A 13,534-nucleotide genomic window follows, 5' to 3' on the forward strand; every position below is an offset into this window, starting at 1 on the left:
CAGACCTGTCCAATAAGGTAAAGTGTTGAAAATATAGATTTCAATGTTTGACAAGACATTAACAGAAACTTCACATGAACATTGGCTAAACCACCCAAGAGCCTACCCTTGTGTGTTGTTAGTTGGTATGCTTGCAGTAGGATGAGGGTGAGTGTGAGGGGTGGCTAGTGAGATGGGGAAGTGATAATGTAGATAGAGAGGGATGGGTGGAGGTGCAAGGTAAGTTGGTTTGAGTAAGGATGAGCAGGAGTAGGGTAGGGAAGGCAGAGTGCTGGGGATGTGATGAGTGGCACAGGAGGATGAGGTTGAGTGTGGCTTTGCAGTAACGTTTCGTGATCTGCTGAGATCATTGAAAGGCTTGTGCCACTGCAGCCTGGTTCTCCTGACGACACCCCTGCTTTTGCCCTCCCGTGCAATGTGCAACCAGGCTGCGTTGGTGTCCTGGGGTGGTCTCTGCCGCCCATGGGAAGGGAAGAAAACTTCCCTGCGTGCTGTGACTCCCTCCATAAGCATATGTAGGGAGTCATGCAATAGCCTGGGTGCAGCTGTGCACCTCCGTGCAGTGGTTGTCAGTGTTTGCAGCACCTCAATGCTGCAGAACACTGACAGTACAACTGTCAAGATGATTATGGCCGTGGTCCCTTTAAGAAAACCGGCTGATGACGCGTCATCAAATGACATCATCAGACCCACTTCTGTTTAATTGGCCGGGAAATGTGCAGGGCGGGCTTAACAAGCCCAATCCACGTAAAATCACTTGGAGAGCGCGGTCTGGAGCCAGGAGCAGGACCGGGACCCGCCGCCCACTTGTCCCGCTGCGATCCCACCTCCGCTGGCGAAATCACGGCCTCTGTCTTTGTAACTTTTATTGAAGTGAGATAGACTACATTGGTATATATTGTGTCAAATAAAAGGACTGTTGCTGTGGAATATGAGAATAAATCATTTCTGGTTTGGGTTCCAATTAACTGAAGTAGTCTTGCCTTGTCATATTTTAACAAGGAGCAAAGCTGCCGCAGCAAATCTCGGAGGCTAAAAGTCCGTCTGTAATTGTGTGTGGTACGACGGCTCCCAGCCCTCAATCTGTCATCTTTCTAGGTCTCTGTAATAAACTGTGTTGTCTCTACCCAATGATTGATGGGCATTTCTTTCTCTTTCTGTCTCTCCAGGGGCCTCCCTGGCAAAAAATGTGGAACACTGATCCTGTCTGCCGAAGAACTGAGCAACTGTCGGGTCAGTGCTGGCAATATTACCTCCCCGTTCCTCTGCTTTCTAAGTAGTCTGTGAGCTGCCATTAGTGTGCATTTTTTGTCATACACTTGTTCGTAAGGGCTCAGCACTGCATCCTTGTCTGACTGTATGTTTGTGTGGGTTTTTTTTTGGTAACACAGACTGATAAGATGTGGCGTCGAACAAAAACTATGAAATGCCATGAATTGATAGCCATGTGTGATAGAAACTGAAAGGTGCAGTGCCCCACAGCTGCCATAAAATGATTGTGCTCCAGACTCTCCGGCAGTAATTTAGGAAGCTGACAGGCTCAAAAACGTTCTTCCATGAGCCATCCATCGTAAAGTTGTCTACCTGTTCACAGTGGATTTCAGAAGCGTGCAAGTTTTGCTTGATCGTGTGCTGAACTCGTCCCTCCTCTCCATTGCTTCTGGGTCTGTGTGAATGGCAGTAATACGGGGGCCAAAGACTGGAGTTCAGCAGCATGCAGAATACATTCCCATCCCGCTCAGGAAGCCCCAGTGCCTCGGCCAGATGCTGCTCTTGACCTGGCTGCCAGCAGGTGCACAGGACTGGCCTAAAGTGGCTGGTCTAGCCGCATTTAGTTTTCGGAGGAGCATTTTTTTTTTTTTTTTAATTGCTCTGTCCCCACATGATGACCTAAAAATTCGGTTGCTTTGCGCCTCCCATTAGCGCCTAAGAGGGCACTAACGGGGTGCAAAGCAACTAGCGCCCGGGCGCAGCCAACGCCTCCCACGAAATTCCGCAGGAGGTTAGCGGCGGCGGTAACCGTTGCGCCCCGCGGCGCTGCACCACCGGCGATTATGTCATCGCCGTGCGCGGCACCCCGCTCACGCCCCGGCCGCGATCTTCGGTAGCGCCCCCTAACTTACCGCTGGACGCTATGTCCGACCGGGCCAGGGGGGCCTACCTGTGGCCAGGGAGGCGCTAATTAAAGGGAAGGTGCCGGGCGGCCATTTTTGTCGCTGGGCCAGGGAGAAGGGGAGGGATTTAATAACAATAAAATAATGAAGAGTAGGTATATTGGCCTAGAAATTCAGTATTGCCACGTTTGGGGCATTATAGTCGACCGGGCGTGAAATTTAGCGCCCAGCGCAAATTATCGCCACCTTCAGCTAAATTGACCTGCTTCGCCCCAGGAGGTGCTTGGAGCGCTAAAGAAGGCGCTGCACGAGTGTCCTAAGGCGCTAAGCCGGAGAAGCGAGGCGCTACCACCGAGGGCGGGTGCAGCGCAGGTGCGGCCAGTAAGCGATTGCAGGCAGACACGCTGGCGCCGGTCAGCTCTTAAAGGGGGAGGATCGATTTGGATTGCTGCCACATCCTGCACATTGGAGCCCTGATTCTCGGCCTGGACAGACCTGCTGCCACATTCTAACGCCTAGGATCATGGAGAGGGCCAGGGAGCGAGCGGGCCCTGAATGTTCTGGTTGGCGCAGTGGAGCGCAGGCGATCTATCCTGTTTCCGGGCAGTGGCAGGAGGCCGCTGCCCAACGAATATGGAAAAGCTTGGAGGGAGGTGTCACACAGAGTGACCTCCAGCAGCATGGTGCCTAGGACCCCTGTGCAATGCAGGAAGAAGTTCAACGACCTCACTCGGGTTGTCAGGGTGAGTACCCTTTCCAGTATCCTCTTCATCCCTGCATGTGCACCTCACTTTATGGCTAAAGGGTCTTGAAAGCCCCAGTGCCCAGCCCTCATCCAACACCCATGGGCCTTTCATGAAACTCACATGCACATTCAACACTTTACACACTGTAAGGGCTATTCGACCATGGGAGGCAGTGCAGCCAAGATCAGGGCTTCACACTGTAAGGGCTATTCGACCATGGGAGGCAGTGCAGCCAAGATCAGGGCTTCACACTGTACTCAGAACCCATCCTTTCTCTTGCAGGGCAAGCTGGCCCACAATAGGAGGCAGCAGAAACGGACCGGGGGAGGCCGGCCTGACCTTAAAGACCTCAGCGATCTGGAGCAGCGAGTGGAGCGGATTATTGGCCGGATGATTGGCCCCGTCGCCACTGGAGATGCCGACCCCGTTCTGGACAGCAATGGTAAGGTCATCACCTTTTTGACCTCTCTCCTTCCACTTGTGCCTCACACCAGCATCCTTTGCCACTATCGAACCAATACAGTGCATTGCAGCACTCATGCCTCCCTCGCTGCCGCCCTGTCCTCACGCTAAAGCAACTCTTGTACCTCCCTGCTTTCAGATGCTGATTCGCCAGGCGAGGAGGCGGGCCCTCAAGCTGCCACTGTGAGTGATTCTGAAGACGAGGAGGAAGAGGAAGCCGGACCAGCAGTGCCACCCTCAGCCGAGGCAGCTCATGGCCATAATGGGGACACGTCTTCCCTGGAGGGGAGCGGGGGGAAGGGTCTGAGGAGGGTGAAGCTCCGGGGCCCAGCGGGCTGCAGCAACGCGGGGGGGTAGGGAAGCTCGGCGGCCTTCTCCCCAGAGGGCGAGTCTGGCCTCCAGTCCTGCTACAGTGAGCGCAGAAGAGGTACGGCTCCTCGCTGAAATGGGCGCCCAGGTGGCGCAGAGGCACACTGAGCTCATGGCTGCAGTGGCAAGTGTAATGATATCAGCAAATAGTGATGATATTTGTCTGTGTTTGATTACTTATGCCTTACAGCATATTTGTCTGTGTTTTTGATTACTTGTGCCTGACCAGCAGAGGTCATGTGAGAGACAAGCAGTCCAGAGGAGTTTTACTTTCAGTTTCATTCTAGATGCATCACAGCATAGTGTGTTCTGTAAAAAGCTGTAGAAAGTCTTGAACAAGACTTTAGATTAAACAACATTCTCTTTCAGAAATGAGTCTTTATTGAACCCAAAAAGAAATCAACACATGATATCAGAAGTGGCTGAAAGAGAGGAAGAAAAAAAAAACTGAAGTTAAATCAGCTCTCCACAAATTAGCAAGCCAAAAGAGAACATCGTTGCTTACCATTAGAGAATAGCTAACGAAGTGAAAAATGGAAGGTTTACACCCACCGGCGACGCTTCAATTAACAGGTAATGTGGCTGAAAATTGGAGAAGGTTCAAACAACGTTTAGAGTTGTATTTAGCGGCAATCGGAGCTGACAAGAAAAGTAATAAACAGAAATCGTCACTGTTCTTGCATGTCGTGGGTGATGAAGCGCTGGAGGTGTATAATAACTTCACGTTCGCTGTTGATGGAGACAAAATGAAGCTAGATAAAATAATGGAACAGTTTGAGGCCTACTGCATACCTAAACGCAACGTGACCTTTGAGAGGCACAAATTTTTCACATGTGTACAGAAAATCGGCGAGACTGTTGATCAGTATGTGACTGAACTGAGAAACCGGAGCAAATCATGTGAATTTGGGGGACTCACAGACTCGCTGATAAAAGACAGACTGGTGTGTGGTATTCGAGATAATGGTCTAAGGGAAAGACTGCTAAGAGAGCAAGATCTAGACCTGGGAAAAGCCATAGCACTGTGTAGGGTTACAGAGACTGTGAAGTTGCAGGCAAAGGAGCTGTTCAGTGACAGTAGCTGCAACGTGGATGCAGTGAGAAAGAACGGATACAAACCGTTTAACAAAGAGAGCGCCAATGTGAAAAAAGAGACGTGGCCAGCAAACGAAAATGAAAGAGACAATCGGAAGTCATGTAGTCGATGCGGTACACAGCATCCACCAAGAAAGTGTCCAGCATATGGTAAAACATGCAATAGATGCAACAAATACAATCATTATGCCCGTTGCTGTAAGAACCAAGCGCAACAAAGCAAGGTCCATACAGTAGATGAAAGCGAGAGAGAGGAATTCAATGTAGATGTTGTGTCTGAAAACAAAAAAGAAAGAGACTGGATGTTGACACTAAAAGTGAATGACATACACATTCCATTTAAATTGGATACTGGAGCACAAGTTAATGTGATATCAGAGACCGATTTTAAGAGAATTAGACCCAGACCAAAGTTACATGGAATACAAGTGAAAGTGACCGGATACTCAGGTACTGATATACCAGTGAAAGGAAAATGCATTGTCAAAGTAACACACAAGGACAGAGAGCACACGCTAGCATTAATCGTGGTGCCAAAGGATGTGCAAGCCATACTAGGGTTAAAAGCCTGTGAGAGACTGAACCTGGTAAAGAGAGTCCTCGTTGTGGAAAGCGAAGAAGAGACAGTCTATGATGAACTCATGAAAGAGTACAAAGACCTATTTAAGGGTCTAGGCTGCATTCCAGGAGAACACACGATCAGAGTAGATAAAAGTATGATGCCAGTCATACATCCATGCAGAAAAGTTCCGTTTGCTCTTCAAAAGCAACTGAAGGCAGAGTTGGACAGGATGGAAAGCCTGAACGTGATTCAGAAGATAGATGAGCCAACTGAGTGGGTGAGTTCCCTCGTCGTAGTGGACAAAAAGAATGGAAAGCTCAGAATTTGCCTGGATCCAAGAGATCTAAACAGAGCAATAAAGAGAGAGCACTTCAAGCTTCCTACACGTGAGGAAATCATGGCACAGTTTGCAAATGCAAAATATTTCAGCAAGTTAGATGCGTCCTCAGGATTTTGGCAGATGAAGCTGGACGAAGCAAGTTCAAGACTGTGCACGTTCAACACTCCATTTGGCAGATACAGATTCCTAAGGTTACCATTTGGCATTGCCTCAGCTCCTGAAGTGTATCACAAGACTATCCATATGATCTATGAGCACCTGGAGGGAGTTGATACATCAATGGATGACATCATAGTATGGGGAACCACGAGAAATGAGCATGACGAGAGACTGAAAAAAGTGCTGGAAGCCACAAGGAAAACAAACCTGAAGCTGAAGAGAGAGAAATGCCAGCTCGGGGTGACAGAACTGACATTCATGGGAGATATCCTTAGCAGTGAGGGCATCAGACCAGACCCCAGAAAGGTGTCCGCCATTGAGAATATGCCAAGGCCACAATGCAAAAAGGACGTGCAGAGGTTTAATGGAATGATCAACTACATGGGTAAATTCATATCCAACCTCTCAGAAAAAATAGCGCCACTGAGAAGACTAACTGAAAAGAACATAGAATGGGAATGGAATCATGAGCATGAGAAGTCATGGAGCGATCTAAAGAAACTGCTCACAGAGGAACCAGTTCTGAGGTTTTATGACCCAGCGAGACCCATCAAGATATCATCAGATGCATCACAGAGTGGGCTCGGTGCCGTTCTTCTGCAACAATATGACTACTGGCAACCTATTGCATATGCATCGCGCTCAATGACAGACGCGGAGACGCGATATGCTCAAATAGAAAAGGAGCTGCTCAGCATCACATACGCCTGTGAAAGATTTCACCAGTTTGTGGCAGGACAAGCAATCAGTGTAGAGACTGACCATAAGCCCTTGATTGCATTGTTCCAAAAGCCACTGAATAGCTGTCCACTTAGAATACAAAGAATGATGATCAGGCTGCAACGCTATACACTGAATGTTGCGTACACACCGGGTAAGCTGATGTATACAGCAGACACGTTGTCCAGAGCTGTTGACCCAAGTGAGCCCGCAAACACCACAATGGATGTAAAAGTGAACGCCTACGTGGACATGATCACAAGTGCACTGCCCATAGCAGATGCAAAAATGGAGCTCATAAAGACTGAGACAAACAAAGATGCAACAATGAGACGACTGAGAAAAAGCATCTTGGATGGATGGCCCAACATGAAGCAAGACTGATCACCTGATATAGCAGAGTACTGGAACTGCAGGGCGGAACTATCAGTGGTCGAAGACATCATCTACAAAGGAAGTAAAATAGGTATCCCAAAGAGTCTGAGAAGAGAGATGCTAAAAAAGATCCATGGAGGACATCTGGGAATCGAAAAGTGTAAGAAAAGAGCACGAGAGGTGATGTACTGGCCACGAATCAACCAAGATGTGACAAATGAGGTGTCAAACTGCACAATATGCCTGAAATATCGAGCAAGCAATCCGGTAGAACCACTAAAGCCACACCCAGCACCAGACAGACCTTACCAGAAGGTATGCGCTGACCTATTCGTATGTCAAGGGAAGGACTATCTTGTCGTCACAGACTATTACTCCCTGTATCCAGAGGTTTGTAGACTGTACACCACCACTGCAGAAGCTGTGATAAGAAGTATGAAAGCCATATTCTCCAGACATGGCGTGGCAAGCGAGGTCTTCACAGACAACGGACCCCAGTTTAACAATGCAAATTTCCGACACTTTGCCAAAGAGTGGGACTTTGTCCACACAACGTCAAGTCCTCACTATCCACAGTCCAATGGACTAGTGGAAAAATCGGTCCAGACAGTGAAAAGACTGATGTACAAGGCAAAAGACAGTGGAACTGACTTCTACCAAAGCATGCTTGTATACCGCACAACGCCGCTCGAGTGTGGTATGTCACCAGCCCAACTCCTGATGGGACGTCGGCTAAGGTCAAACCTACCCATCCCAGAGAACCTCCTGAAAACAAAAGAGGGGGAGAAAGTGAGGAAGTTCAAAGAGCAACAGAAAGAAAAGCAAAAGTACTACTATGACAGAGGAACACAAAACCTACCTGAACTCCACACTGGTGACCAAGTAAGGTTGAAAGACAAAACAAACACATGGACTCAGAAGGGAACTGTCCTGAGTGAAGTTCAACCAAGATCATACACCATTCAGACAGATGAGGGTGCTGTTCTGAGAAGAAATCGTCGAGATCTTCTCATGGGACCAGCCACAGCAGGTCAAGAGACTGATACTGGTGAACAACCTGATCACACAGCTGAGAACCAATCATCTGAGGCAACAACTCAGATTCAAGGACAATCAATCAGAAAATCCTCAAGACACGTGAAGCCTCCTGAGAGACTCATTGAGCAAATTTAAGGACTATTGTTAAAGAAGGAAGTAATGTTATCTTATTCTTTCTTCAAGTTCTAGTGTATTGACATATTTCATGTGAACACACAAAGCAAGGGTAAAAAACCTTGATCATGATAATGATAATGTAAGTTCATTAAATGTTGTTAGTTAAAAGTAAAATACTTTTGTTTTAAGAAAGGGAGATGTAATGATATCAGAAAATAGTGATGATATTTGTCTGTGTTTGATTACTTATGCCTTACAGCATATTTGTCTGTGTTTTTGATTACTTGTGCCTGACCAGCAGAGGTCATGTGAGAGACAAGCAGTCCAGAGGAGTTTTACTTTCAGTTTCATTCTAGATGCATCACAGCATAGTGTGTTCTGTAAAAAGCTGTAGATTAAACAACATTCTCTTTCAGAAATGAGTCTTTATTGAACCCAAAAGAAATCAACACAGCAAGGATGCCCGACTCCATAGAGTCACTGGCAAGGAGTGTCCAAGACTTCGATGCAGCACTGGCAAGGAGTCTGCAGGAATTCGGTGCAGCACAGGCAAACAGGCGGCTTCCACGCAAGTGCTTAATGGTGCAATGCAGTCAGTGGCTGGTCTGATGCAGACACAGATTGAGGCCACACGAGCACTGACTGCTGCCACCCTCGCTGCATCGGGCACGAATCGCCGGGGCCCTCGCCGCGCCGCAGAAGGCCAGCAGTCTGTGCTTCAGCAGATTGCTCCGCATGCTGCAGTGCTGCCCCGTGGGCGTGCCAGTGTGTCGTCCGACCAGGGAGTGCCTGTCCTCTGTCAGGATGGCAGCATTCCTGCTGCCAACACTTTCACTCCTCCACTGTAGCTGCCACCACCCGTAGGACAGACTGCTGCCGCCCATGCAGAGTTGGAGCAGTCAGCAGCTGGGCCCTCCAGGCCCAGGGCTGGTCCAGGCCGTCCCCCAAGGGCATCTGCCAACTCAGTTTATAACACTCAGCAGCCTTCCCCCAGCCTTGCTGCAGCCACTGGGGTCCCATTGCGGAGGAGCTGCAGGGTGGGAAGGGGCCAATCTTGCAAGCGAAGCAGATCACCCTTCTTATGTTCATTAATAAATAGACATTCTTATTATGAACACAGCTAGCTTTTGCTGGACACTTTTATTGAGCACATGTGGACTAGGTACAGTATCTGTAGAGGCATCCATCTTGACTGCTGCCTTGTGGGTAGCCTAGTGCCTCATGGGTAATGTAGTCTTAATATACATACAGCTGGGTAGTGTAGTCTTATACATACAGCTATATACAGCTCTACACAGCTCTACGGCTCCACCTAGTGTCCACTATAGAATGACATGTTATTGATCATTACATCCCCCTTTCTTTGAGGTTTAACAAAATCAATATCAATCAACTTTCAAGAATACAATAAAGATAATATCAGTAACACTTTTGTTAGTGCTCTATAAACATAAACATTTTCAAAACGGTCAACACATTTTCAAAGCTTTACATTGTACTCAAAGATTAAGGCCTAGAAATTCATTGACGCCACTTTTGGGGCGCTAAAGTGGGGCGTCCGCTAAAGTTTGCGGCCGCCGCCAAATCGAAGCCACTTCTCCGATATTCATTAGCTTCGCCCTCGGAGTTCGGGTGAGCACTAAAACTGCTGCTGGACGCCTCTGTTTGGGCGCTAAGCCGGAGGTGGTGATCGATAGCGCCGAGGCCGGGCGCAGCGCAGGTGCAGCCATCTCGTGATTGACAGCAGACACCCTGGTGCCGGCCAGCTCTTAAGGGGGAAGGGTCGACTGTGTCTGCTGGCACGCCCTGGATAGTGGAGCCCTCCAGCTAGGCCTGAACACTGCTGCTGGACCCAAATAGTGCCTGAAGACATGGAGAAGGCCCGTGAACGTGCGCAGCGCTTCTCAGAGCGTGATCTGAGTGTGCTGCTTGCTGCTGTGGAGAAGAGGCGCCATGTTTTGTACCCGGACAATGGCAAGAAGGCGACGGTCCACGTTTACAGGAGAGCCTGGAGGCATGTCGCCAGCAAGCTGTCAGCAAACAGCGATGTCCCCAGGACCGGTGCCCAATGCCGCATAAAGTTAAATGACCTCACACGCATTGTCAGGGTGAGTACCCTTTCCAGTGACCTCCTCATCCTTGCATGTGCACCTCACATTATGGGCAAAGGGACCTGAAAGCTCTAATGGCCAGCCTTCATCCAGCAGCTATGGGACAGGCATGAGCATCAATTGCACATTCTGCACTTAACACACTGGCCAGGCTATTCCACCATGGGAGGCAGTGCACACCAGATCATGGCGACACACTGGCCAGGCTATTCCACCATGGGAGGCATTGCACACCAGATCATGGCGACACACTGGCCAGGCTATTCCACCATGGGAGGCAGTGCACACAAGATCACGGCGACACACTGTACTTAGAGGCCGTCCTTTCTCTTGCAGGCCAAGCTGGCGAATAATCGCAAGAGCCGGACTGTGACCGGGGAAGGACGACCCCATATCCAGCCACTCACCGACCTGCAACATCGCGTGGAGCGCCTCATGGGTGGCCGGGTGATTGGGCCCGTTGCATGGGGGGATGCCGACCCTGTTCTGGGCAGCAATGGTAAGGACATCACCTTTTGCACCTCTCTCGTCCCACTTGCGCATCAGATCTACATCCTTTGCCACTGTCCGACCAATGCGCTGTATGCCACCACTCATGCATCCCGCACTGACGCCCTCTCCTCACTCTAAAGCTACTCTTGTCCCTTCCTGCTTTCAGATGGTCAAGAGGAGGTCCCTCAACTTGCCAGTGACAGACCCTCCGAGAGGAGCAGGAGGAGGAGCAAGAGGAAGGCGACCCATCAGGGGAACCCTCAGCCGCGGCCACCCAGGCCAATGTAGGGGACACGTCTTCCCTGGAGGGCAGCGTGGCGGAAGTGTCGAAGGGGAGGGGAGCTCCTGGGACCTGCGGGCTGCAGAAAGGCGGGAGGGGGGTGGAAGCTCGGCGGCCTTCTCCCCAGAGGGGGGATGCGTCGGAGGGGAGTCCAATTGCTGGGCCCAGCGGCCTCCAGCAACGCAGGAAGGGTCGGCCAGCTCGGCGGCCTTCTCCTCAGAGGGAGAGCCCGGCCTCCAGTCAGGAGATGCTCTTCGCCGAGGAGATGGAACGCCTCGAAGACTTGTCTGCGGACTCGGAGCGCCGGCACACGGAGCTCATGGCGGCAGTGGCACGGTTGCCTGAGTCCATCGATTCCCTCTCGCGGAGTGTGGCCGAGTTCGGGCCCTCAGAGGCCACCAGTCGGGCGGAATACCGGGCAGATCAGGCAGCGAGTCGGGCGGAATTCGGGGCAGCTCTGTCAGCGACTGGCCAGGTGATCAGTGGTGCCGTCCAGTCACTGGCTGCTCTGATGCGGTCAGTGAACAGGTCAACACGGGCACTCACTGCTGCCACACTCGCTGTGTCAGCCAGGCATCGCCAGGGCACCCGGCGTGCTGCAGCAGCACAGCGGTCTGTCCCTCGGCAGATTGGTGAGCATGCTGCAGTGCTGGCCCGGGTGAGTGCCAGTGTCTCAGGCGACCAGCGAGCACCTGCCATCCGCCAGCTTGCCGCCATTCCTCCAGCCGCCACTGCCACTCCCCCAGTGGAGCTGCCAGGAGCTGCTGCAGCGACTGATGCTGGCCAGCCACAGCTGCAGCAATCAACAGCCGCCCGCTCGACGGCCAGACCTCGACTAGGCCGACCCCCAAGGGCATCTGCCGTCACGACATGTGCCCCTCAGGAGCCTGCCCCCAGCCTTGCAGCAGCCAATGGCCTTACTTTGAGGCGGAGCAGCAGGGCGGGTAGGGGCCACCCAAAGATGGCCAAGGCATCGCCCTAGCGGGCCAAATAGTCGAATGTGTGGCCATTTGTGTTTGTTTCTTGAGGCCGAGAATTGGATGTTTGTTTTTTGAAGGCCGATGATGTGATGTTTGTTTTGGACGAAGGCCGAGAATGACGGCCATTTTAGTTGGCCTATTTTGTTAATCCTCTCCAGGTTGTGGGAGCGAGTAATGTGTTTGAGTGTTTTTTGGGGGTTTCGTCTGTTTTTGGTTTTCATGTGGGAAGGGCCCAGAGTTTGTACAATAAAGCATTTTATTTATTCACATTGTCCATGTTTGATCTTTGAAGTGTTTGTTGCCTTAACCGGCTGAGGGCTTGCGGAGCAGCTGCAATCATGTTCTATCATTGGCACAAGCCATTCCCTGACAGGGGGCCTAGAAGTGACGTTCAATAAGCCGCCGACGGGCGGCCCTTGGACCTTGTGCGTCCCTCCTGGGCTGGTACTCCTTGTCCTCATCGTCCTCATGCTCCTCCTGCTCCTCCTCCTGAGGTGGTGGTCCAACGTGAGGTGGCAGTGCCTGAGTCCTGCGGATAGCCAGGTTGTGCAGCATGCAGCAAACGACGACGAATTGGGAGACTCGATCCTGCGAATACTGGAGGGCTCCCCCGGAGCGATCGAGACAGCGGAACCGTTGCTTGAGCACGCCGATTGTTTGTTCTATGAGGTTCCTCGTCGCTTGATGGCTCTCGTTGTATGCCTCTTCAGCAGGGGTCGTGGGCGCGCGGAGCGGGGTCATGAGCCAGGTACACAAAGGATAGCCTTTGTCCCCGATAAGCCATCCTCTTGGGGGAGGCTGTGTCTGGAACATGTCAGCCACAGCTGTCTGTCGCAGGATAAAGGCACCGTGGCTGCTGCCTGGAAAGCGGGCATTGACAGCTAGGATGCGCTGCCTGTGGTCACACACCAGCTGTACATTGAGGGAATGGTAGCCCTTCCGGTTGCGGTAATCCTCGGCATGCTCAAGAGGTGCCCGCAAAGCCACATGCGTGCAGTCAATGGCGCCCTGCACCATGGGGAAGCCCGCTATTCTTGCAAACCCCACTGCACGCTGCTGCTGCTTGTCCAGGGTCATGGGGAAGGAGATGAATTGATGTCTCCTTCTGAAAAGGGCTTCGGTCACCTGGCGGATGCAGCAATGCACGGCGAACTGGGAGATGTTAGCGATGTCCCCAATAGCGGATTGGAAGGAGCCGGAGGCATAGAAGTTGAGAGCCACCGTCACCTTCACTGCCACCGACAGAGACGTCCTGCACATCAGCTGTGGCTGCAGATCTCTCTGAAGCAGCCGGCAGATGTCTGCAACCACCTCCCTTCGGAATCGCAGCCTCCTAACACACATCGCCGCAGACATGGTCAGATAGGAGGTCTGCTGGCGGTATACCCTGCGTGGGTAAGGCCTCAGTTGGCGACGCCTGTTGCCCCCTCTGCGTCTAGCCAGGGCTGCCACTCTCTCACGGCGTCTGCAAGCCCTTCTGGCATAAGGCTGAAATTCAGCGTTGCCAGCCAATGCAGCCCCCATTATATGCTGGCAAAAACTGAGCTCTGAATGAAGGCAAAGATAATTGGTAA

General features: G+C 51.2%; 1 protein-coding gene across 1 annotated transcript in view; it reads left to right on the top strand.

The window, feature by feature from the left end:
• LOC147111237 (copine-8-like) overlaps nucleotides 1-13,534 on the top strand; it is an 818,429-nt gene that overhangs the window by 604,061 nt on the left and 200,834 nt on the right. Inside the window, exon 7 of the mRNA XM_086001948.1 lies at nucleotides 1,170-1,233. Coding sequence (XP_085858074.1) covers nucleotides 1,170-1,233 — 64 coding nt within the window. The remainder of the gene's footprint in view (nucleotides 1-1,169; nucleotides 1,234-13,534) is intronic.

Source organism: Somniosus microcephalus, chromosome 11, assembly GCF_052327205.1.
Source record: "Somniosus microcephalus isolate GS21.2 chromosome 11, FLI_Smic_1.0, whole genome shotgun sequence".
NCBI lineage: Eukaryota > Metazoa > Chordata > Chondrichthyes > Squaliformes > Somniosidae > Somniosus > Somniosus microcephalus.